At 49.6% G+C, this 25,781-nt stretch overlaps 1 protein-coding gene across 26 annotated transcripts in view; it reads left to right on the forward strand.

Moving 5' to 3' along the window:
* Window positions 1–25,781, forward strand: part of LOC140388298 (contactin-4-like) — a 3,617,424-nt gene that overhangs the window by 3,360,343 nt on the left and 231,300 nt on the right. For all 26 annotated transcript variants that reach the window (XM_072472208.1, XM_072472210.1, XM_072472213.1 and 23 more), the window contains 2 exons: window positions 16,882–16,952; window positions 24,852–25,086. In XM_072472208.1, coding sequence (XP_072328309.1) covers window positions 16,882–16,952; window positions 24,852–25,086 — 306 coding nt within the window. The remainder of the gene's footprint in view (window positions 1–16,881; window positions 16,953–24,851; window positions 25,087–25,781) is intronic.

Here is a 25,781-nt window from a genome sequence, read left to right on the forward strand (position 1 = left end):
ACCAGCTTTGTTTGTCCTTGATGACCCTAAAATTATTTGAAACCCACTGTCTGTAACATTAAACTAATCTTGCCTGCACCTAGACCTTCCTTTTAAAAAATATATATTTAGAGTGCCCAATTATTTTTTTCCAATTAAGGGGCAATTTAGCATGGCTAGTCCACCAAACCTGCACATCTTTGGGTTGTGGGGGTGAAACTCACACAGACACTGGGAGAATGTGCAAACTCCACACAGACAGTGACCCAAGGCCGGGATCAAACCCAGGTCCTCAGCACCATAGACAGCAGTGCTAACAACTGCACCACCGTGCCCCCAGCCCTTAATAATCTGGTGAACAAGACATTATAAAATAGCCCTCTTTAAGACATCATCCTACACATGTGCTTGCTTTGGATAACTTTTTTTTACTTTACCACAGGAATAGTAGCTTCAACGTTTGTAATGTGGATCTTGGTTCTCAAGCATATCTAATTCTATTCATTCAAACGGTTTTAAGGCAGGATCTTGTTACAAATAGAAAAACTACACAAAAACCAAGTACTCTGATTGCTCAACAGGTCCAACAAGTAAGCATAATGTTGAGCCAAATATTCAAAACTCTAAAGTACAAATAACCTTTATGGCTAAAAACAATTCACAGCCCATCTGTACTAGCATTACTTGTCCATACACCAGATAGTGAGGATGAGCAAAATTAAAAATGAGGCTTAACTCCATTTGGGTTGAAAAATGCCGATCAGATTTTAGTTGAATTGTGCCTTATCCCATTTAAACAGCTGTTCATTGTTAATGTCTCATAGACATCATTAGTCACACGGATAGAAGATGAAGCACCAGCCAGCTGCATGCAGGCAGCCCCACCACTTTTCAATGCTCCGAAGTACCTACTGAAACCAAGTACTTACCAAAGTCGGTGATTGATGAGTCCGCCTATCCACTCTCCATGCTCGGACTAAAATATGATCCTGCCCCTGCCAATGCCAGTTAAATGTGCAGCCCCGCCAACAAAGCCTAAACACTGCAATTGTATTGTTACTTCTTTCCCATCGGTTTCTCCTATTCAAATTTTGTAGATGTAAGGCGTTGAAAAGAGCTGATTGTAATGCTGTTGCCTCATTATTGTAATAACCTGACTCAACACACCAAAATTACATGAAAATTAATGGGATCTGTATTATAAATATGGCCTGAATATATTGTATTTCCATGGCAGGCATCTTTTTAAAAAAAAAAAATATTTTATTGAAAATTTTTGGCCAACCATCACAGTACATTGTGTATCCTTTACACAGTAATATAACAATATAAATAACAATGGCCAGTTTTATAAACAAGAAATAAATAATATATAAACAAAAACAAAACTAAATGGCAACTGCCTTGTCCCAGATAAATATTCTCCAAAAATATGTTTTAACAGTCCAATATACAATTATCTATAACAACAACCTATACATATTATACTTATATATTAACATCCCTGAGAATCCCTCTGGTTCCTCCCTCCCCCCCCCCCCCCCCCCCCCCCCCCTGGGCTGCTGCTGCTGTTTTCTTCTTTTCCATTCCCTCTATCTTTCTGTGAGGTATTCGACGAACGGTTGCCACCGCCTGGTGAACCCTTGAGCCGATCCCCTTAGGACGAACTTAATCCGTTCCAGCTTTATAAACCCTGCCATGTCATTTATCCAGGTCTCCACACCCGGGGGCTTGGCTTCCTTCCACATCAACAGTATCCTGCACCGGGCTACTAGGGACGCAAAGGCCAAAACATCAGCCTCTCTCGCCTCCTGCACTCCCGGCTCTTCTGCAACCCCAAATATAGCCAACCCCCAGCTTGGTTCGACCTGGACCCCCACTACCTTCGAAAGCACCTTTGTCACCCCCACCCAAAACCCCTGTAGTGCCGGACATGACCAGAACATGTGGGTGTGATTCGCTGGGCTTTTCGAGCATCTCGCACACCTATCCTCTACTCCAAAAAATTTGCTAAGCCTTGTTCCAGTCATATGCTCCCTGTGTAACACCTTAAATTGTGTCAGGCTTAGCCTGGCACATGAGGACGATGAGTTTACCCTACTTAGGGCATCAGCCCACAGCCCCTCCTCAATCTCCTCCCCCAGCTCTTCTTCCCATTTCCCTTTCAGCTCGTCTACCATAATCTCCCCCTCGTCTCTCATCTCCCTATATATGTCTGACACCTTACCGTCCCCCACCAATGTCTTTGAGATCACTCTGTCCTGCACCTCCTGCGTCGGGAGCTGCGGGAATTCCCTCACCTGTTGCCTCGTAAAAGCCCTCAGTTGCATATACCGGAATGCATTCCCTTGGGGCAACCCATATTTTTCGGTCAGCGCTCCCAGACTTGCAAACGTCCCATCTACAAACATATCTCTCAATTGTGTTGCTCCTGCTCTTTGCCATGTTCTAAATCCCCCATCCATTCTCCCCGGAGCAAACCTATGATTATTTCTTATCGGGGACCACACCGAGGCTCCCGTCTTTCCCCTATGCAGTCTCCATTGCCCCCAAATTTTCAGAGTAGCCACCACCACCGGGCTTGTGGTGTATTTCTTCGGTGAGAACGGCAACGGCGCCGTCACCGTGGCTTGTAGGCAAGTCCCCCTACAGGACGCCTTCTCCAATCTCTTCCACGCCGCTCCCTCCTCTTCTCCCATCCACTTACATACCATTGAGATGTTGGCGGCCCAGTAGTACTCACTCAGGCTCGGTAGCGGCAGCCCCCCCCCGTAGCGCACAAAGACTCCGTGAGACGAATAGAGTGAAGTCGATGAGGCTTTATTAAGCATGACTGTTTCCCCCGCAGTTCAGTAGTAGACTACCTGCGGGGGAGGGCTCCAGGTACTTATACTCCGCCTTCAGGGCGGAGCTAGAGGTCAACGTCCAACCAGGACCCGGGATCTGTCAGCCAATGACATCATGGCTTCACAGTCCCACATGACCCCTAATGCATACTACCACATTCACCCCTTGTTAAAAATGAACCCGGCGGGGTGATGCTTCGCATGGTGGTAAGGGTTTACAAGGCTGGTCCTGGGAGGAAAACTTTCAATATAACAGTATGTACAAGGTTTTTTTTTTTTTTTTTCAACTATTTACAGTAATCGTCAGGAAAAGACAAAATGTTCTCGTTAAAAGTCCACATTGTACTGTTAGATCGACGCCACAAGTCGGTCGGGCGGTCTGGTCGTCCGTGTCGATCGCCTCGGCCCCGGTGGTGGTGGTGCTTGTTCTGGTGTTGTCTTCTCTGGGAGCCTTACGGTTTCAGCTTGGGCTTTATTCCTGGTCGGGCCTGGGAGGAGGACTGATCCTCCTGGGAAGGGGCGGTCGCGGGGTGCGGCGGTGGCAGGAAGGGGGGGGTTGGGGGATTGGTGTCGGGGTGGTGTGTGTGTTGCCGGCGGGCGCCAGATCTCGCAGAGAGACCGTGTCCTGTCGGCCGTCGGGGTACTCCACGTAGGCGTACTGCTGGTTCGCGTGAAGGAGGTGAACCCTTTCGACCAACGGGTCCGACTTGTGCGCCCGCACGTGCTTTCGGAGCAAGATGGGTCCTGGGGCCGCCAGCCAGGTCGGCAGCGACGTTCCAGAGGAGGACTTCCTGGGGAAGACAAGGAGGCGCTCATGAGGCGTTTGATTAGTGCCAGTACACAGTAGTGACCAGATGGAGTGGAGGGCGTCCGGAAGGACCTCCTGCCACCGGGAAACTGGGAGATCCCTGGACCGTACTTGCCCGTTCCCCCGGGGGTTGTAGCTGGTCGTCCTGCTCGAGGCTATCCCGTTGCTGAGCAGGAACTGGTGCAGCTCGTCACTCATGAAAGAGGACCCCCTGTCGCTGTGGACGTATGCGGGGCAACCGAACAGTGTGAATATGGTGTTCAGGGCTTTAATGACTGTGGCCACGGTCATGTCAGAACAGGGATAGCGAATGGGAAGCGGGAGTACTCGTCCACCACATTAAGGAAGTATATGTTGCGGTCGGTGGAGGGGAGGGGTCCTTTGAAATCCAGACTAAGGCGTTCAAACGGGCGGGAAGCCTTAATCAGGTGCGCACCATCCGGCCTGAAAAAATGCGGTTTGCACTCTGCGCAGATGTGGCAGTTCCTTGTGACTGTACGGACCTCCTCTAAGGAGTATGGGAGGTTGCGGGACTTGATAAAGTGGAAAAACCGAGTGACCCCCGGGTGGCAGAGGTCCTCGTGGAGGGTTTGGAGGCGGTTAATTTGTGCGTTGGCACATGTGCCGCGGGATAGGGCATCGGACGGCTCGTTCAGCTTTCCGGGACGATACAAGATCTCGTAGTTGAAGGTTGAGAGCTCGATCCTCCACCTTAAAATCTTGTCGTTTTTGATTTTGCCCCGCTGTGCATTATCGAACATGAAGGCTACCGACAGTTGGTCGGTGAGGAGAGTGAATCTCCTGCCGGCCAGGTAATGCCTCCAATGTCGCACAGCTTCCACTATGGCTTGGGCTTCCTTTTCCACTGAGGAGTGGCGGATTTCTGAAGCGTGGAGGGTTCGGGAGAAAAAGGCCACGGGTCTGCCCGCTTGGTTAAGGGTGGCCGCTAGAGCTACGTCGGAGGCGTCGCTCTCGACCTGGAAGGGGAGGGACTCGTCGATGGCGCGCATCGTGGCCTTTGCGATATCCGCTTTGATGCGGCTGAAGGCCTGGCAAGCCTCCGTCGACAGAGGGAAGGTCGTGGTCTGTATTAGAGGGCGGGCCTTGTCTGCGTACTGGGGTACCCACTGGGCGTAGTATGAAAAGAACCCCAGGCAGCGTTTCAGGGCTTTTGTGCAGTGCGATAGGGGAAATTCCATGAGGGCGCGCATACGTTCGGGATCGGGGCCTATTATCCCATTGCGCACTACGTAGCCTAGGATGGCTAGCCAGTTGGTGCTAAAACGCACTTGTCCTCGTTGTACGTGAGGTTCAAGGCTTTAGCGGTCTGGAGGAATTTTTGGAGGTTGGCGTCGTGGTCCTGCTGGTCGTGGCCGCAGATGGTTACATTGTCGAGATACGGGAACGTGGCCTGCAACCCGTGTTAATCAACCATTCGGTCCATCTCTCGTTGGAAGACCGAGACCCCGTTTGTGACGCCAAATGGGACCCTTAGGAAATGGTATAATCGCCCGTCTGCCTCGAAGGCTGTGTACTTGCGGTCACTTGGGCAGATGGGGAGCTGATGGTAGGCGGACTTGAGGTCCACGGTGGAGAAGACTTTATATTGGGCAATCCGATTGACCATGTCGGATATGCGGGGGAGAGGGTACGCGTCGAGTTGTGTGTACCTGTTGATGGTCTGGCTATAGTCTATGACCATCCTTTGCTTCTCCCCTGTCTTCACTACTACCACCTGTGCTCTCCAGGGACTATTGCTGGCCTGGATTATGCCTTCCTTTAGTAGCCGCTGGACTTCGGACCGAATGAAGGTCCGGTCCTGGGCGCTGTACCGTCTGCTCCTAGTGGCGACGGGTTTGCAATCCGGGGTGAGGTTCGCAAACAAGGACGGGGGTTGCACCTTGAGGGTTGCGAGGCCGCAGATAGTGAGTGGGGGTATTGGGCCGCCGAATTTGAAGGTAAGGCTCTGTAGATTGCACTGGAAGTCTAATCCCAGTAATGTGGGGGCGCAGAGTTGGGGAAGGACGTGGAGCCTGTAGTTTTTGAACTCCCTCCCCTGCACCGTTAGGGTAACTATGCGGAAACCTTTGATCTGTACGGAGTGGGATCCTGCAGCTAGGGAAATCTTTTGTGCGCTGGGAGGGGTGGTCAAGGAACAGCGTCTTACCGTGTTGGGGTGGATAAAGCTCTCCGTGCTCCCGGAGTCGACTAGGCATGGTGTCTCGTGCCCGTTTATCAGCACCATTGTCGTCGTCGTCTGGAGTGTCCGGGGCCGAGCTTGGTCCAGCGTTATTGAAGCGAGACGTGGTTGTAGTAGTTGAGCGTCTTCTTCGAACCCCGTGGAGCCGTCGACACTGGGGTCCGTTGTTGCCGTCCAAGGTGGCGTCGGGGATGAAAAAAATGGCTGCCCCCATGCATCGCACATGGTGGGGGGGTCACAAGATGGCGGCGGGGTGGACAAAATGGCCGCCCCCATGCGCGTACAGGTCTGGGGTGGTCCAAGATGGCGGCGCCCATCCTCCCCTCGTGGTGGCCGGGACCCAAACTGGCGGCGTCTGCGGGTCGCACATGGGGCGCTGGGGGGGTTGGGGAGCGTTAAGAACGCGCGGGGCTCCCTCATCTCTGGGGACAGCGGTGGTCGGGACCCAAATTGGTAGCGCCGGCGGGTCATACGTGGGGCGCGGGGGGGGGGGGGGTTTGTGGGGCGTTAGAGCCGCGCAGAACTCCCTCTTCTCCGGGGAGAGCGGTGGTCGGGACCCAAAGTGGTAGCGCCGGCAGGTCATACATGGGGCGCGGGGGGGGCGTTGGGAGCGTAAGCGGCGTGCAGGGCTCCCTGTTCTCCCGGGACCGCGGTGGCCGGGACCCAGAGTGGCTGCGCATGCGGGTCGTACATGGGGCGCAGGGGGGGTTGGTGAGCGTAAGCGGCGTGCAGGGCTCCCTGTTCTACCGGGACAGCGGCGATCTCGCGGGACCGGCACACAACCGCGAAATGGCCCTTTTTTCCGCAGCTCTTGCAGATCGCTGCGCGGGCCGGGCAGCGCTGCCGGGGGTGTTTCGCCTGGCCGCAGAAATAGCAGCGGGCGCCCCCGGTGCGACTTGGTGTTTGGACCGCGCAAGCCTGTGGGGTGTCCGGGGGGGGTGTGGGTTTGTCGCGACGGGTAGGTACGGAGCCCAATGGGCTGCTGCGCGGTCGGCGCCGTAGGCACGGGTATTACGCGCGGCCACGTCTAGGGAGGCTGCTAGGGCCCGTGCCTCTGAGAGTCTTAGCGACTCTTTTTCGAGAAGTCTTTGGCGGATTTGGGAGGAGTTCATACCTGCCACAAAAGCATCGCGCATTAACATGTCCGTGTGTTCATTTGCGTTCACCGACGGGCAGCTGCAGGCTCGTCCCAAAATTAGTAGCGCGGCGTAGAATTCATCTATCGATTGTCCGGGACTTTGCCGTCTCGTTGCGAGTTGATAGCGAGCGTAGACCTGGTTTACTGGGCGGACATGGAGACTTTTCAGTGCTGCGAACGCCGTCTGGAAATCCTCTGCTTCTTCGATGAAAGAGAAAATCTCCGTGCTTAACCTCGAGTGCAGGACCTGTAATTTTTGGTCTTCTGTGACCCGGCCGGTGGCCGTTCTGAGGTAGGCCTCGAAACAAGTCTGCCAGTGCTTGAAAGCTGCTGCCGCGTTCACTGCGTGGGGGCTGATCTTCAGGCATTCCGGGATGATCCTGAGCTCCATAGTCCTTTTTAGGCACACTTAATAAATTGTAGCGCACAAAGACTCCGTGAGACGAATAGAGTGAAGTCGATGAGGCTTTATTAAGCGTGATTGTTTCCCCCGCAGTTCAGTAGTAGACTACCTGCGGGGGAGGGCTCCAGGTACTTATACTCCGCCTTCAGGGCGGAGCTAGAGGTCAACGTCCAACCAGGACCCGGGATCTGTCAGCCAATTACATCATGGCTTCACAGTCCCACATGACCCCTAATGCATACTACCACACCCCCTATCCCTACTACGCTGCAAAAATCCCTTCCTCACTCTCGGGGTCTTCCCGGCCCACACAAAACTCATGATACGCTTCTCAATCCTTTTGAAAAAAGCCTTCGTGATCACCACCGGGAGGCACTGAAACACAAAGAGGAATCTCGGGAGGACCACCATTTTAACCGCTTGTACCCTCCCTGCCAGTGACAGGGATACCATGTCCCATCTCTTGAAGTCCTCCTCCATCTGTTCCACCAACCGCGTTAAGTTTAACCTATGCAATGTACCCCAATTCTTGGCTATCTGGATCCCCAAGTAACAAAAGTCCCTTGTTACCTTCCTCAGCGGTAAGTCCTCTATTTCTCTGCTCTGCTCCCCTGGATGCACCACAAACAGCTCACTTTTCCCCATGTTCAGCTTATATCCTGAAAATTCTCCAAACTCCCCAAGTATCCGCATTATCTCTGGCATCCCCTCCGCCGGGTCCGCCACATACACCAATAAATCGTCCGCGTAAAGAGATACCCGGTGTTCCTCTCCTCCCCTGAGTACTCCCCTCCACTTCCTGGAACCCCTCAATGCTATTGCCAGGGGCTCAATCGCCAGTGCAAACAATAATGGGGACAGAGGACATCCCTGCCTCGTCCCTCTATGGAGCCGAAAATACGCAGACCCCCGTCCATTCGTGGCCACGCTCGCCATCGGGGCCCTATACAGCAGCTGTACCCATCTAATATACTCATCTCCAAAGCCAAATCTCCTCAACACCTCCCACAAATAATCCCACTCCACTCTATCAAATGCTTTCTCGGCATCCATCGCCACCACGATCTCTGCTTCCCCCTCTGGTGGGGGCATCATCATTACCCCTAGCAGCCTCCGTATATTCGTATTCAGCTGTCTCCCCTTCACAAACCCAGTTTGGTCCTCATGGACTACCCCCGGGACACAATCCTCTATCCTCATTGCCATTACCTTGGCCAGAATCTTAGCGTCTACATTTAGGAGGGAAATAGGTCTATAGGACCCGCATTGCAGCGGGTCTTTTTCCTTCTTTAGGAGAAGCGATATCGTTGCCTCCGACATAGTCGGGGGCAGCTGTCCCCTTTCCTTCGCCTCATTAAAGGTTCTCATCAGTATCGGGGCAAGCAAGTCCACATATTTCCTATAAAATTCGACTGGAAATCCATCCGGTCCCGGAGCCTTCCCCGCCTGCATACTCCTAATTCCTTTCACTACTTCCTCTATCTCGATCTGTGCTCCCAGTCCCACCCTCTCCTGCTCCTCCACCTTAGGAAATTCCAGCCGGTCCAGGAAGCACATCATTCTCTCCTTCCCATCCGGGGGCCGAGCTTCGTATAATCTTTTATAGAATGCCTTGAACACTCCATTCACTCTCTCCGCTCCCCGCTCTATCTCTCCTTCCTCATCCCTCACTCCCCCTATTTCCCTCGCTGCTCCCCTTTTCCTCAATTGATGGGCCAGCAACCTGCTCGCCTTCTCCCCATACTCATACTGTACACCCTGTGCCTTCCTCCACTGTGCTTCTGCAGTACCCGTTGTCAGCAAGTCAAGTTCTACGTGTAACCTTTGCCTTTCCCTGTCCAGTCCCTCCTCCGGTGCCTCCGCATATTGCCTGTCCACCCTCAGAAGTTCTTGCAGCAACCGCTCCCGTTCCCTACTCTCGTGCTTTCCTTTATGTGCCCTTATTGATATCAGCTCCCCTCTAACCACTGCTTTCAGCGCCTCCCAGACCACTCCCACCTGGACCTCCCCATTATCATTGAGTTCCAAGTATTTTTCAATTCACCCCCTCACCCTTAGACACACCCCTTCATCTGCCATTAGTCCCATGTCCATTCTCCAGGGTTGACGCCCTTCTGTTTCCTCCCCTATCTCCAAGTCTACCCAATATGGAGCGTGATCCGAAATGGCTATAGCCGTATACTCCGTCCCCCTCACCTTCGGGATCAACGCCCTTCCCAAAACAAAAAAGTCTATTCGCGAATAAACTTTGTGGACATAGGAGAAAAACGAAAACTCCTTACTCCTAGGTCTGCTAAATCTCCACGGGTCTGCTCCTCCCATCTGCTCCATAAAATCTTTAAGCACCTTGGCTGCAGCCGGCCTCCTTCCAGTCCTGGATCTCGACCTGTCCAGCCCTGGCTCCAGCACCGTATTAAAATCTCCCCCCATTACCAACTTTCCCACCTCTAGGTCCGGGATGCGTCCTAGCATGCGCCTCATAAAATTGGCATCATCCCAGTTCGGGGCATATACGTTTACCAAGACCACCGCCTCCCCCTGTAATTTGCCACTCACCATCACGTATCTGCCCCCGCTATCCGCCACTATGGTCTTTGCCTCAAACATAACCCACTTCCCCACTAGTATAGCCACCCCCCCTGTTTTTCGCATCTAGTCCCGAATGAAACACCTGCCCCACCCATCCTTTGCGTAGTCTAACCTGGTCTATAAGTTTCAAGTGCGTCTCTTGTAACATAACCACGTCTGCCTTAAGTTTCTTAAGGTGTGCGAGTACTCGTGCCCTCTTTATCGGCCCGTTCAGCCCTCTCACATTCCACGTGATCAACCGGGTTGGGGGGCTTTTTACCCCCCCCCCTTGTCGATTAGCCATCCCCTTTTTCCAGCTCCTCACCCGGTTCCCACGCAGCTGTGTCCCCCCCAGGCGGTGCCCCCCCGCCCACCCCACCCCATTCCGGCTCCCCCCTCCCAGAAGTCAGCAAACTCTGGCCGACCTCGGCTTCTCCCCGTGACCTCTGCTCGCACCGTGCGACGCCCCCTCCTTCCTGCTTCCCTATTCCCGCCATGATTATCATAGCGCGGGAACAAAGCCCGCGCTTCCCTTTTGGCCCCGCCCCCCATGGCCAACGCCCCATCTCCTCCACCTCCCTTCCTCCCTCCACCACCACCTGTGGAAGAGAGAAAAGTTACCGCATCGCAGGATTAATAACATAAAACTCATCTTTCCCCCCCTTTGTTCCCCCCTCTTCGCCCCCCATACTCGCCCCACCACTTTGTTTCAAACGTTCTTTTTTAATAACCCGCTTATTCCAGTTTTTCTTCCACAATAAAAGTCCACGCCTCATCCGCCGTCTCAAAGTAGTGGTGCCTCCCTTGATATGTGACCCACAGTCTTGCCGGTTGCAGCATTCCAAATTTTATCTTCTTTTTGTGAAGCACCGCCTTGGCCCGATTGAAGCTCGCCCTCCTTCTCGCCACCTCCGCACTCCAGTCTTGATATACGCGGATCACCGCGTTCTCCCACCTACTGCTCCGAGTTTTCTTTGCCCATCTAAGGACCATCTCTTTGTCCTTAAAACGGAGGAATCTCACCACTATGGCTCTCGGAATTTCTCCTGCTCTCGGTCCTCGCGCCAACACTCGGTATACTCCCTCCACCTCCAGTGGACCCGCCGGGGCCTCCACTCCCATTAACGAGTGCAGCATCGTGCTCACATATGCCCCGACGTCTGCTCCTTCTGCACCTTCAGGAAGACCAAGAATCCTTAAATTATTCCTCCTCACGTTATCCTCCAGCACCTCCAGTCTTTCCACACATCGTTTATGGTGTGCCTCGTGCATCTCCGTCTTCCCCACCAGGCCCTGTATATCGTCCTCGTTCTCGGCAGCCTTTGCCTTCACGACCCGAAGCTCCCGCTCCTGGGTCTTTTGCTCATCCTTTAGCCCTTCGATCGCCTGTAATATCGGGGCCAACAGCTCCTTCTTCATTTCCTTTTTAAGTTCCTCCACGCAACATTTCAAAAACTCTTGTTGTTCAGGGCCCCATGTTAAACTGCCACCTTCCGTCGCCATCTTGGTTCTTGCTTGCCTTCCTTGCCGCTGCTCCAAAGGATCCACTGCAATCTGGCCACTTCCCTCTCCTTTTTCCATCCGTTTCCAGGGGGGATTCCCTTCTGGTTTACCGCACAGTGCTTCTAGCCGTTAAAATTGCCGTTGGGGCTCTTATTAAGAGCCCAAAAGTCCGTTCCACCGGGAGCTGCCGAAACGTGCGACTTAGCTGGTCATCGCCGCACCCGGAAGTCCCATGGCAGGCATCTTAATAGTTCATAAAGTTAGCAAGCTAGGAACACCTTGCTGCAATGAGACAGGAAGAAATATGTAGGTGTATGTAGTGTTCAGTGGTTTGTTTCATCTGGGTTTGATTATGCCAGTGTGATAAATGTGATAACTAATCTTTGTACACTTGTTTGATTACTTAAGACTGTCAATGGACATGGAAAGATCCAAATCTGGGAATGTTCCAGTAAAGATCTAGACCTCTCTGCAAATGTTAAAGCTCTTGTAATTTATGAGTTGTTTTGAACTTCTGTAAACAAACCTATTAGACTTAGAATTATAACGATCTCTGCATTGCTCTGAGATAAATAAGATACACAGCAAACTGGCAAATACATAACAAAAATTGGTGACAAGGATGGTTGAGAAATGTTTAACTTTACCGCCTTCAGAACCAATTCTTTCATTGCTGAAAGATGATAGATTTTGGGGTTCAAGACCGACTTGTTCATTATAGGGATGGACAGTCCATATGGAGCAGTGATCTGCAAGGAAGTGTACCTGTACGTTTCTCAGAACACAAGCAAATATGCAAACAGCTCACAATAGATACGCCTACATTTGATATGGCAGTACGTTATTACGAAAACTACTTTGGGCTGAAGACAATTATGATGATCGAGCAATATACATTCTGCCAGAAATTCCAGGGAACAGGTGAATCCATCAAACAAAATATGGCAACGTTGTGGCAATTGGCTCCTACATGTAAGTTTGGCACAGTAACCAATTAACTAATTTGTGACCAGTTAATTGAAAGCACTTTAATTCCACAAAGAGAAGTTCTCCTCATGCAGCAATGTATCCTTAGACTCGGTTGCAAAAATAATTTGCCCGACCAGCTCCAGCAAAAATGTTATGGACAAGGAGATCTCAATAATCTTATCAACAAGTGCCCATCATGGTTAGATACCTTCAAAATTGTGCCCATGTCCATTTTGAGGGAATAAGTACACCTCATGTTCCGTTGAACCATTTTGCAGAGATGTATCAGTCAACGAAAAAGAAGACTTCATCAGTTTGGCACGTGGTACAATCTCTTCCTGAGAGTAAAGGCACATGTATATACCATTGCAAAAGGAAATTCATTGTTCAGATGGCTTGATCAAGGGACTGCACATAAATTATCCACAGTGAGGATAAACCCTCACTGCAAGAACGGCAAAAAGATACACCAGGCAGAGCGCGAGGTATGTAAGGCTTTGTTTCAAACTTGTTTCTCCCTGCAATTACATCTGCTTATACACAGCAGTGAATAAGCACCCTTGGGGAGCGCTCTACAAATACCCCTACTGTTACAAAATGTTTACATGAATGGCGGATTAAAGGATGCATATCAGAATATTCAACACTCTCCGATTTGAAAGACACCAGCCAAACGTGCGATAGTTTATAATGTTTATACACCATGGACCAGTCTTAATCCATCGACACCAGTTAATGACAACGGGCGTCATTCTCCGACACCCCGCCGGGTCGGAGAATCGCCGGGGGCTGCCGTGAATCCCGCCCCCGCCGGTTGCCAAAGTCTCCGGCACCAGAGATTCGGCGGGAGCGGGAATCGCGCCGGTTGGCGGGGCCCCCCTGCTCGATTCTCCGGCCCGGATGGGCCGAAGTCCCACCAATAAATTGCCTGTCCTGCCGGCGTAAATTAAAGTACCTTTCTTACCGGTGGGACAAGGCGGCGTGGGCGGGCTCCGGGGTCCTGGGGGGGGGCGCGGGGCGATCTGACCCCGGGCGGTGCCCCCACGGTGGCCTGGCCCGCGATCGGGGCCACCGATCCGCGGGCGGGCCTGTGCCGTGGGGGCACTCTTTCCCTTCCGCCTCCGCAACGGTCTCCACCATGGCGGAGGTGGTGGAGACGCTCTCCACTGCGCATGCGCGGGAAACTGTCAGCGGCCGCTAATGCTCCCGCGCATGCGCCGCCCCGACATGTCATTTGCGCGCCAGCTGGCGGGGCAACAAAGGCCGTTTCCGCCAGCTGGCGCGGCGGAAATCCCTCCGGCGCTGGCCTAGCCCCTCAATGTTGGGGCTCGGCCCCCAAAGATGCGGAGCATTCCGCAACTTTGGGGCGGCGCGATGCCCGTCTGATTGGCGCCGTTTTGGGCCCCAGTCAGCGAACATCGCGCCGTTTGGGGAGAATTTCGCCCAACGTCACTGCAAAATCAGGTGAAATTGCAAAGCAACATGGCAAAGCAAAAGAACACAGTGACAAATGTTCAGTGCAAGGATACCATGATTTGAGGTTGGAGATTGGATTAAAATCCAAATGTCCAAATCGTAAATTCAAACTTACATCGTAGCCAGGATTCTCCGAGCCTCCACGCCAAAATCGTGCTCGGCGCAGGGGCGGAGAATGGGGTCTCAGGCCCACGGCGCCGGAACGCGATTCTCCGCAGACCGGAGAATCACCACCAACCACGTGCGATCGATGCGGCGCTGGTCGGGGGCCGTTAAATGAGGTCCCCGCGGCGACTCTCCGCGGTCGACCAGCTGAGTTCCCGCTGAGTTCCGCCGGTGTGGTTCCAGCCTGGTTCCACCCGGCGGGAGCTCGTACGCACTGGCCATCCTGGGGGGAGTGGGGGGGATATCAGACTCCGTGGGGTGGCCTCTAAGCGGGATCGCGCGATCCGGGAAGGGGCCTATATTTGTCAGCCCTGGTCCACTGTGTGGCTCCGCCATGTTGCGCGGGGGCCGGCGCGACAACGGCCGCCGTGCGCATGCGCGGACCAGTGGCTGGAAATGCAGGGCCCCGTATCGGCAGCAGGAGCTGCACGGCATATGCTGGGGCCCTGCTAGAGCCCTTAAAACTGGAGAATCACTCCGGACTTTTTGAAAAAAGTCGGAAGTGATTTGCGCGCTTTTTCCGGCGGGCATGGGGATATAGCCCCATTTTTGGAGAATTCTGGCCCATATCTATTGGGTCCTGTGATGAATGTAGGGTTTCAGATATATTGTATTTTATGTAGTTTGTGCAGTAAGGATTAGAAGCCTGGGTTAGTATGTGACAGCTGCCATCATGTGTTTAAAAATCCTGGATGGAAAGGCATTAGGCTTTTTGGAGACAAATGTGCAGTTACAGCATCATAAAAGTTGGACTAATGGAATTTTATTTATATTAATGAGGTTCTCTGGGAAGTAGACAATTAGAGACATTGGGCGGGATTCTCCACCGGCAGGATGCTCCGTTTTGCCGGCAGCCCAGTGGTTTTCCAACGGCGTGGGGCTGCCCCACAATGGGAAACCCCATTGACCGGCCAGCATGCGGAGCATCCCGCCGGCGGGGTGAGGCAGAAATGTGGAGGGGCGACGGGGCGGAGAATCCCACCCATTGTGCTTAGTTTTAGCAAGGTGATACAATTAATGGGAGGAGCCAGGGGCTGAAGCAGTCAGGTGTTGAGTTTTCAGCTTTGGTGCTCAGTTTTAGATTGACTGTGGACAGACCAGCAGCTGCTCTCAAAGCAGTGAGTTAAAGATTTGCTTGTGAACAGGACAGGTGCAGTTTCTCAAAGCCTGGCAGAATAAACTGTTCGCTGAGTCAGGTAAGAATCTGCAGGCTGTTTCCTGATCAGTTTTCTCTCTCTTCAATCAGTCTTTTAATAGGATCTCTGTTAAGCACATATTCCTGGGTCTGCGAACTCTATTTAAAAGTGGATTTTGATCTATGATGCGTGTTGTTTGGGTGAAGATAAAGATTTCAGTTCGGAGTTATTGTTTGATTGTATTGTTAAGCATTGTTTAACTGGTAATTATAAGCTATTGTCTTTATAATGCCAAAATTAGTAATACTGTGTCAGCAATAAAGTTTGTTTTAATATATCATATCCCTATTTGTGCGTGGAATCACTCCTGGAGCAAGGTACCCTTTCCTCAGACCCTTACAAATAAAAGAAAATATTGGGGTTTCTGTCCACTATCACAGCAACTGTTTTTGGGATCTGGTCCGGGATCGTAATAGTCCAAAGCAGATCAAGCAGTTGCTTGGTACCAATGCATATCTGTTGGATGACGACAAAAGGTAGAACACAATATGTTTGATAGTGAGGAGACCAGGATGCTTCAAGGATTGTGATTATGAAGATGCATTTCATTTTCCTATGAGCAATTTTGATCATTGCATCATCAAGTTGATCAGACAGAACCACAACAACAGATTCATGGATATAATCACAGATCAAAGAGGTCTTTGCACCTTAATAACTTTCTGTACTGAGAGGAAACTGACAAGTTGATCTCCATGAAATGACTTGACATATATGTTCCTTGTTTAAGATGGTTTAATTGAAAACAGGGGCTTTGGTTAAAAGGTTGGGCGGGGGGGGGGGGGTTAAGATGTAGTGTTCAATTGTTGGTTTCATCTGTGTTTAATTATGCTGTTCTGATTTTTGTTCACTTGCTTGATTGTGTAAGCCTGTAGGTTAAATTAGAGAGGTAAGACATCTGGGAATGTTCCAGAAAGGACCTGGGGCACCCTACAAAAACCATGTGCATTGAAACTCCTGTAAGTTCTGAGATGTTTTCAAGTCCAATAAAGAAATTGTTATCCTTTTGAACGAAAGCCATCACTGGGTAAATAAGATATACATCAAGCCCACAAATGCTTAGGAGTATAGAGCCTCCCCTTGCTCTTTGGACATAAAATATGAATTGTGGATTTGTGAAGTGATGCGGAAACTGCCTGATTAAAATTTCTATTGTTAATAGCTAGTTTCTATAACTGGCAGTCTTCGAGTTAGTCGGTGAACTGATAACCAACTTTATAATCTTTTGCACTTTTTGTTTTTTTATGTTTATTCAATAAAAATCACATTGGTCGGAAAAATAAATTCTTCTATATTTGCTCTTGTTCTGCCATTTAAAATAAGAGACTACATTTTTGAATACATGTACATATCAAACAGCTTAAATATTTTTATATGTTTTATACGATGTATTTGCATGGTGAAGTGAGAATTAATTTAAAGGTACAGTATATTAATAAACGCAATATTCATGACTAAAAGACTGAGATTCTGAATATTGTCCGGATAACATCTTTGCATTAATTTGGGAACATAAGACAGCTATAACATGTTTTTAAATAAGAAATGGATCACATTGTTTATTTTCTGCCGGTTTCCTGTTCACGTTTCCTGTGATCCAAAATTACCCATTCTTTTTGTTCTCTTACAGTTCCCGACATGGGCCCAGCTAATGTTAGTGGGGGAGGAGGAAGTCGATCTGAACTGGTAATAACTTGGGAGGTAAGCTCAATTTACCATCACAAAATTAATTTTCAGTTCCAGAGCTATGCCAGAAAATGCACAACTATTGAAATATTAAACATAACGAGAGATCCAGCACTACTGGACAGAATTGAGCACCATAATTTTTAGCCTAAACAAAAATATTGTATAATGGTAACATTTAATTTTGCCCAATGATCCTCAATTCAGCTCCATATTATCCACAGAAGCATTTATAAATAAGAGCAATAAAAAAAACGCACCCCATTGAGCCCATACCATCCAATCAATGCCACCTATCATACCATCTGCCCACACCCTGGAAATGCTTTCTCCTTGATACGGCAAATAAAAGAGAATATATTATCGCCAATTTCAGGGACACCTCTGGAAAATTAATTTTCAACTTTCAGAAGCAATCAAACAAGTTCAAGGTTTCAGTTCTCCATGATATTCCAGTCTTGACTAACTAACAATTTGCCTCTAGTATGTGAAAATGCTCTTTATCCTCGGGAATTCAAAAAGGCTTTTTTTAAGGGCTGTAATGACTTTACAAATACCGACATTCAGCTAGCCCCACTCCCGTACCCTTTCTTTGTAACATGTTTTTTTTTCTTTCAGAAGCTATCCAATTCCTTTTTGAAAGCCGTGATTGAATTTGTCTCCAGCACCCTTCCAGTCAGTGCATTCCAGATCATGACAGTTGCTGCATAAAAATGTTAACCCTCGTGGTACACGTAATTCCTTTGACAATCACTTTTATATATTTATGTTCATCATCCATCAAAAATATTAAGCACTTAAAAATATCATTCATTTCAATTCAGTATCTCTGTTTCTCTAATGTTTGGAGTCTCATAACTCGGAGTTCTATATTCTGGTAATATTCTACTCATCCTTGTCTGCACCCTGTTCAGAATCTCAATATCTTTTAGCACTGTTTTTTTGTGGGGGGAGGGGAGAAACCAGAAATAAACACAATAAACACCCAGGTCTTTAAAACTTTTACACCTCATGGATTCTGATGCCTTTCTGGATCCTTCCTCCCACTTCTTTCCCTCTTACACCAGCCCTTCTTCTCATCCCAACTCATGCCTTGTATTCACAGTGTCATCTGACCTTCCCCTTTCTGATGCTGAATGATCTGTGATTAGCAAAGGATTCAGTTAAATCCCCTTACGCACCAACTTGATGAATTTTGAGTTTTCACGATTTTCAACTCATTCTCCGTCACCTTCTTTTCCATGCTCATCTTTAGGCAGGGGTCCTCACTCCTGATCCTTTCACCTGTCTCCATTTTTCCCCCTCTACTTGGACTCCTGCCTCTGGCCTCTTACCCAGTTTTGATCTCTTTATTGAGAACTGTGGGCATGACATCAGCCGTCTCAATGTCTCTGCTCCGTCATTCACTCGATCTTGTCTTCCTCTGAACTTACTGCACTCCGTTCACTCAGGTCTAACCCCGGCATTGCTCTCAAACCTGTTGAAAAGGGCAGTGTTGTTGTCTGGCTGACCAATCTCTGCCTTGCAGAAGCAGAGCGCTAATTCTCAAGACGCGTCTTCCTACCTTCCCTGGACCATGACCCCACCAACAAACATCAAGCCTTTGTTACCAGGACTGTTAAACACCCCCATCTCTTCTGGAGATCTGCCAGAGCTTTCCACTCTCATAGTTCCCCAACCCTGAACCACTTCTATCCTCTTTCTCAAAATCAAGTCAGGTCTGTCCTCATAGACCCATCATTTCAACTTGTTTCACCCCCATTGAATTTATGTCTTTCTATTTGACATTACTTTTTGTCCCCTTGTCTAGTCTCCTCTTCCCTATATCTATGTCTCTACTGATGTGGAGATGCCGGCGTTGGACTGGGGTGAGAACAGTACGAAGTCTTACAACACCAGGTTAAAGTCCAACAGGTTTGTTTCGATGTCACTAGCTTTCGGAGCGCTGCTCCTTCCTCAGGTGAATGAAGAGGTCTGTTCCAGAAACACATATATAGACAAATTCAAAGATGCCAAACAATGCTAGGAATGCGAGCATTAGCAGGTGATTAAATCTTTACAGATCCAGAGATGGGTTAACCCCAGGTTAAAGAGGTGTGAATTGTACCAAGCCAGGACAGTTGGTAGGATTTTGCAGGCCAGATGGTGGGGGATGAATGTCATGCGACATGAATCCCAGGTCCCGGTTGAGGCCGCACTCATGTGTGCGGAACTTGGCTATAAGTTTCTGCTCGGCGATTCTGCGTTGTCGCGGGTCCTGAAGGCCGCCTTGGAGAACGTTTACCCGGAGATCAGAGGCTGAATGCCCTTGACTGCTGAAGTGTTCCCCGACTGGAAGGGAACATTCCTGCCTGGTGATTGTTGCGCGATGTCCGTTCATTCGTTGTCGCAGCGTCTGCATGGTCTCGCCAATGTACCACGCTTCGGGACATCCTTTCCTGCAGCGTATGAGGTAGACAACGTTGGCCGAGTCGCACGAGTATGTACCGCATACCTGGTGGGTGATGTTCTCCCGTGTAATAGTGGTATTCATGTCGATGATCTGGCACGTCTTGCAGAGATTGCCATAACAGGGTTGTGTGGTGTCGTGGTCACTGTTCTGAAGACTGGGTAGTTTGCTGCAAACAATGGTTCGTTTGAGGTTGTGCGGTTGTTTGAAGGCAAGTAGTGGGGGTGTGTGGATGACCTTGGCAAGATGTTCATCGTCATCAATGACGTGTTGAAGGCTGTGAAGAAGATGACGTAGTTTCTCCGCTCCGGGGAAGTACTGGACGACGAAGGGTATTCTGTCGGTTGTGTCCCATGTTTGTCTTCTGAGGAGGTCGGTCCGGTTTTTCGCTGTGGCGCGTTGGAACTGTCGATCGATGAGTCGAGTGCCATATCCCGTTCGTACGAGGGCATCTTTCAACGTCTGTAGATGTCTGTTACGCTCCTCCTCGTCTGAGCAGATCCTGTGTATACGGAGCGCTTGTCCATAGGGGATGGCTTCTTTAATGTGTTTAGGGTGGAAGCTGGAGAAGTGGAGCATCATGAGGTTATTCGTGGGTTTGCGGTAAAGCGAAGTGCTGAGGTGACTGTCCTTGATGGAGACGAGTGTGTCCAAGAATGCAACTGATTTTGGAGAGTAGTCCATGGTGAGTCTGATGGTTGGATGGAACTTATTAATGTCATCGTGTAGTCGTTTCAGTGATTCTTCGCCGTGGGTCCAAAGGAAAAAAATGTCATCGATGTATCTGGTGTATAACATCGGTTGAAGGTCCTGTGCGGTGAGTAGGTCCTGTACAAACTTGTGCATGAAGATGTTGTCGTATTGGGGTGCGAATTTGGTCCCCATGGCTGTTCCGTGCGTCTGGATGAAGAACTTGTTGTCGAAGGTGAAGACGTTGTGATCCAGAATGAAGCGGATGAGTTGCAGAATTGCGTCTGGAGATTGGCAGTTGTCGGTGTTGAGTACTGAGGCTGTTGCAGCAATGCCGTCGTCATGGGGGATGCTGGTGTAGAGTGCCGAGACGTCCATTGTGACGAAGAATGTTCCTGGTTCAACTGGTCCATGGGTGCTGAGTTTCTGTAGGAGGTCCGTCGTATCGCGACAGAAGCTGGGTGTACCTTGTACGATGGGTTTCAAGATGCCCTCGATGTAGCCAGAGAGATCTCACACAGGGTCCCATTGCCTGAAACGATAGGGCGGCCTGGTGTGTTGGCCGAAAATACATAAGGTATACATACAGAACAGTGACCACGACACCACACAACCCTGTCATGGCAATCTCTGCAAGACGTGCCAGATCATCGACATGAATACCACTATTACACGGGAGAACACCACCCACCAGGTACGCGGTACATACTCGTGCGACTCGGCCAACGTTGTCTACCTCATACGCTGCAGGAAAGGATGTCCCGAAGCGTGGTACATTGGCGAGACCATGCAGACGCTGCGACAACGAATGAACGGACATCGCGCAACAATCACCAGGCAGGAATGTTCCCTTCCAGTCGGGGAACACTTCAGCAGTCAAGGGCATTCAGCCTCTGATCTCCGGGTAAACGTTCTCCAAGGCGGCCTTCAGGACCCGCGACAACGCAGAATCGCCGAGCAGAAACTTATAGCCAAGTTCCGCACACATGAGTGCGGCCTCAACCGGGACCTGGGATTCATGTCGCATGACATTCATCCCCCACCATCTGGCCTGCAAAATCCTACCAACTGTCCTGGCTTGGTACAATTCACACCTCTTTAACCTGGGGTTAACCCATCTCTGGATCTGTAAAGATTTAATCACCTGCTAATGCTCGCATTCCTAGCATTGTTTGGCATCTTTGAATTTGTCTATATATGTGTTTCTGGAACAGACCTCTTCATTCACCTGAGGAAGGAGCAGCGCTCCGAAAGCTAGTGACATCGAAACAAACCTGTTGGACTTTAACCTGGTGTTGTAAGACTTCGTACTATGTCTCTACTGACATCCTACTTAATTTCAACAATTTCCAATTTCCGAGCCCGACACTTGTCTTCACTATGGACGTTCAATCTCCCTGCACCTTCGTCACCAACCAGGATGGTCTGAGAGCTTTTCACTTCTTTCTTTAACAGCGATCCAAACAGTCCTCCACCACCCCTTTCTCCCTGGCTGAACGTGATTAATTGAACATTTTCCCTTTAACTTGTCTCAATTCCTCCCAAATGCATTGCTTAAGGTACCCATATTGGCCCCAGTACTCAGGCCTTTCCCTCAACTCTTTTTTTGGTACATCAATGACAGTATTGGTGCTGCTTCCTGCTCTCACCTAGAACTGACAAAATTAATCAGTTGTTTTAAATTTCTACCCTTCTCTTGGCATCACATGGCCCATTGTCGACATTGTACTTCTCTTCTTCAATTTCTCTGCCTCCATGTCTGGGAAAGGCTATCTACTAATAAGCCCACAGGCTCCCACAACTACATTTCCTCATGCCCTACTTTCTGTAAGGATGCCATTCCATTCTTCCAGTTTCACCATCTCCATCGCATCCTTTCTGATCCCACTATCCACAACAGCACTTCAGGTATGTCTTCCTTTTTCCTCAAACAAGGATTCTCCACCACACACCCTGCACTGTGATTGACAGGGCTCTCAATTGTGGCTGATCCAATTCCCCCCTCCCTGCGCTCACCCCTCCCCTCCCTCAGAGAGCGGCCATAGGGTTCCGCTTGTCCACACATTCCACCCAACCAACCTTCAGATACAAAGGAAGATCCTCCACCATCTCCAGCATGTTGCCACCACAAAACACATCATCCTCTCCGCTTCCCTGTCAGTGTTCCAAAAGGGCCATTTCCTCTGCAACACCCTGGTCCACTCCTCAATCACCCCAACACCACCACTTCTTCCCACAGCACCTTCCCTTGCAATCGCAGGAACTGTAACCTTTTTACTTACTGTCTCATTTATCACTGCCTAAGGCTCTAACACCCCTTTACAGGTGCAGTAACAACTTACTTTTACTTCTTTCAATTTAATCTACTGTATTTGCTGCTCACAATGCCGTCCCCTCTACATTGGGGAGATCAAACATAGACTGCATGACCACTTTATGGAACACCTCTGCCTTGTCCAGAAGCATGATGCTGAGAATCTGGTTGCTTAACATTCTAATTCACCACTCTGTTCATACCCTAACATTTCTGTCCTCAGCCTGCTGCAATGTCCTAGCGAAGCTCCTTCTGGATTCAACATTGGATTCAGCAACTTCAGACCATGATCTCTGCCCTTCATTTTGATTCATTTTGTTTTTGCCAAGTGCCAGTCTGTATCTTTTTTTTTCACATTTTTGCTTAAAGACAGAGCTGTTCAAAATCCTGCCATGAACACTCACTCTGGACCAATGCTTTGTTTCTTTATTAGAACCTTCGCCACTCCCGTTGACATTTGTTCCATGCCATTTTTGTCAATTAATATCTACTGTCTCTACTCTATCCCAGACGTTCCCGTTTGTTCTTGCGCCCTCTCCCCCTCTCAATAGCATAAACCCCATGACATTTCTTCCCCCTCTTCAATTCTGAAGAAGAGTCATAATCAACTCCGATTGAACTCAAAATGTTAACTCTGTTTCTCTCTCCAGAAATGCTGTGGACCTGCTGAGATTTTCCAGGACTTTGCATTTATATTTAAGATCTCCAGCATCTGCAGTATCTTGCTTTTATTTTACTCAAGTTTTTATTATTCATTGATAGGAACAGAGAACATGGGAGCAGGAGTAGGCCATTCAACCTTCCGAGCCTGCTCCACCATTCAATAAGATCTGGTTGTGGTCAGGACACCACTTCCCTTGACTCCCTTGTCTATGAAAAATCTGTCCAACTCAGTCTTGAATAAACTCAGTGACCAAACTCCACTGCTTTCGAGGGAAAATAATAACCCTCATACTAATAACCTTTGGAGGGAAAGAAATTTCCATTATTTCTGTCTTAAACTGTAGGTCTCTTATTCTTAAACCAGGTTCCCTGGTTTAGTCTCTCCCACAACTGGAAGCATCTTCCCAGTATCTACCCTATCAAATCCCCTCAGGATCGTATATGTTTCAATAAGATCATCTCTCATTCATCTAAACTCCAATGAGTATTGGCACAACCTGTTCAATCTTTCTTCAAAAGACCAATTCTTCATCTCAGGGATGCGTTGAACTGCTTCTAAGCAAGTCCAGCATTTGTTGCCTATCCCTAACTGTCCTTCAGAAGTTGGTAGTCAACCACCTTCGTGAACTGCTGCAGTCCATGAGGTATGGGTGCACCGACTGTGCATCAGGAAGGGTGTTTCAGGTTTTTGATTGGGCAACAGTGAAGGAACTGTGATATAATTCCAAGTCACTTTGGTCAATCTGTGTGGAGTCTGCACGTTCTTCCCGTGTGTGCGTGGGTTTCCTCCGGGTGCTCCGGTTTCCTCCCACAGTCCAAAGATGTGCAGGTTAGGTGGATTGGCCCTGATAAATTGCCCTTAGTGTTGGGTGGGGTTATTGGGTTATGGGGATAGGGTGGAGGTGTTGACCTTGGGTAGGGTGCTCTTTCCAAGAGCCGGTGCAGACTCGATGGGCTGAATGGCCTCCTTCTGCACTGTAAATTCTATGATATCTATGATCATGTTGAAAGCACAAAAAAAAAACAACCGCTGATCTCGTTGGAAAGTTATTGAAGAAAAGAATAATTAGAAAACAAGGGGCTGGATTCTCCACCCCGCCGAGCCACATTTCTGCCTCGACCCGTCGGGTTTCTCCATTACGCCAGCCCCCACAATACTCAGGCGAGGTGACATTCTGAAACGGAATGAGCAGATTGTTCAAGAGCTCCTCCGTCAGGACTGTGCTGTGAAAAATACACCCAGCCCTGGTAGAAATTGAATTCTATCGTGAATGTGGAATTCCAAGATTGGCATCCAGGAGTAGGACAGTGGTTGTAACCGACATTGAAGTTATTGGGCGGGATTCTCTGCCGGCAGGATTCTCCGTTTAGCCGGTGCCCGGGGGTTTCCCAACGGCGTGGGGCTTCCCTACAATGGGAAACCCCATTGATCGGCCAGCGTAACAGAGAATCCTGCCAGCAGGTCGGGACAGAAAGGTGGCGCAACGGGGCAGGGAATCCAGCCCCTTGTTCTTGTATTGATCTGCCTACTGGTTGCAAAATGGTGCAGGGTCATTCTGGTGCCCCACACAAGAAGTTTGAAAAATACAAAGTGGGTATGTGTAATTTTTTGCCTGTGGGAAATTAGTCTCAGGTCACAACAGAACATTGAGAAGTTGTGCATTTAGTCACCTCACCCAGTTTCTTTCAGATTGTTCTGTTCTATATGAAACACCTTGTTATGTTCGTTATTGAAAAGAAGCAATACAAATGGAGGTTGTTGCTGCTTCTTTTAGGTAACTTTTTGTCTGTTTTGCAGCCTGTACCTGAAGAGTTACAAAATGGTGAAGGCTTTGGATATGTTGTTGCATTTCGACTGCTTGGAACAACGAGTTGGATGAAGGCAGCAGTCACCTCAGCAGATGCATCAAGATATGTGTTTAGAAATGAAAGCGTGCCACCTTTCTCCCCCTATGAAGTAAAGGTCGGAGTCTACAATAACAAAGGCGAAGGCCCTTACAGCCCAGTAATCACTGTATATTCAGCGGAGGAGGGTAAGTAATGAAACTGTGGTCAGTTATCTGATAAAATCACTGATTATTGCCTTTTAGGTTTTAGCTTCCCTGCCATGCTATAAAATGCCATCCACCATTCCCATTCCAAAAACATAGGCAGGTGACTTGCTGCCAGTGGCGCTCAAAGGTGTTGAGTGTACGCGAAGCTATCTAAGGCTCTCAAAGCTATCCAATGTGCTCAAAGCTATCCAGTACACTCAGCAATTTGAACTGAAAAATACAAGAAAATCAATAAGTTAATTAATATCTGAATTTATCCAATTTTTTATATAGCCTAACATCTCTCCACCATACAGCACATGATTATTGAGAGCACCAACCAGGGGCGTCATTCTCCAACCCACCGCCGGGTCGGAGAATCGCCGGGGGCTGCCGTGAATCCCACCCCCGCCGGTTGCCGAAGTCTCTGGCACCGGAGAATCGGCGGGGGCGGGAATCGCGTCGCGCCGGTTGGCGGGCCCCCCCCGCTCGATTCTCTGGCCCGAATGGGCCGCAGTCCCGCTGATAAATTGCCTGTCCCGCCGGCGTAAATTAAAGCACCTATTTACCGGCGGGACAAGGCGGCGTGGGCGGGCTCCGGGGTCCTGGGGGGGGGGGGGCGCGGGCCGATCTGACCCCGGGGGATGCCCCCACGGTGGCCTGGCCCACGGTCGGGGCCCACCGATCCGCGGGCA

The sequence above is a fragment of the Scyliorhinus torazame genome, chromosome 13 (assembly GCF_047496885.1).
Source record: "Scyliorhinus torazame isolate Kashiwa2021f chromosome 13, sScyTor2.1, whole genome shotgun sequence".
Taxonomy (NCBI): domain Eukaryota; kingdom Metazoa; phylum Chordata; class Chondrichthyes; order Carcharhiniformes; family Scyliorhinidae; genus Scyliorhinus; species Scyliorhinus torazame.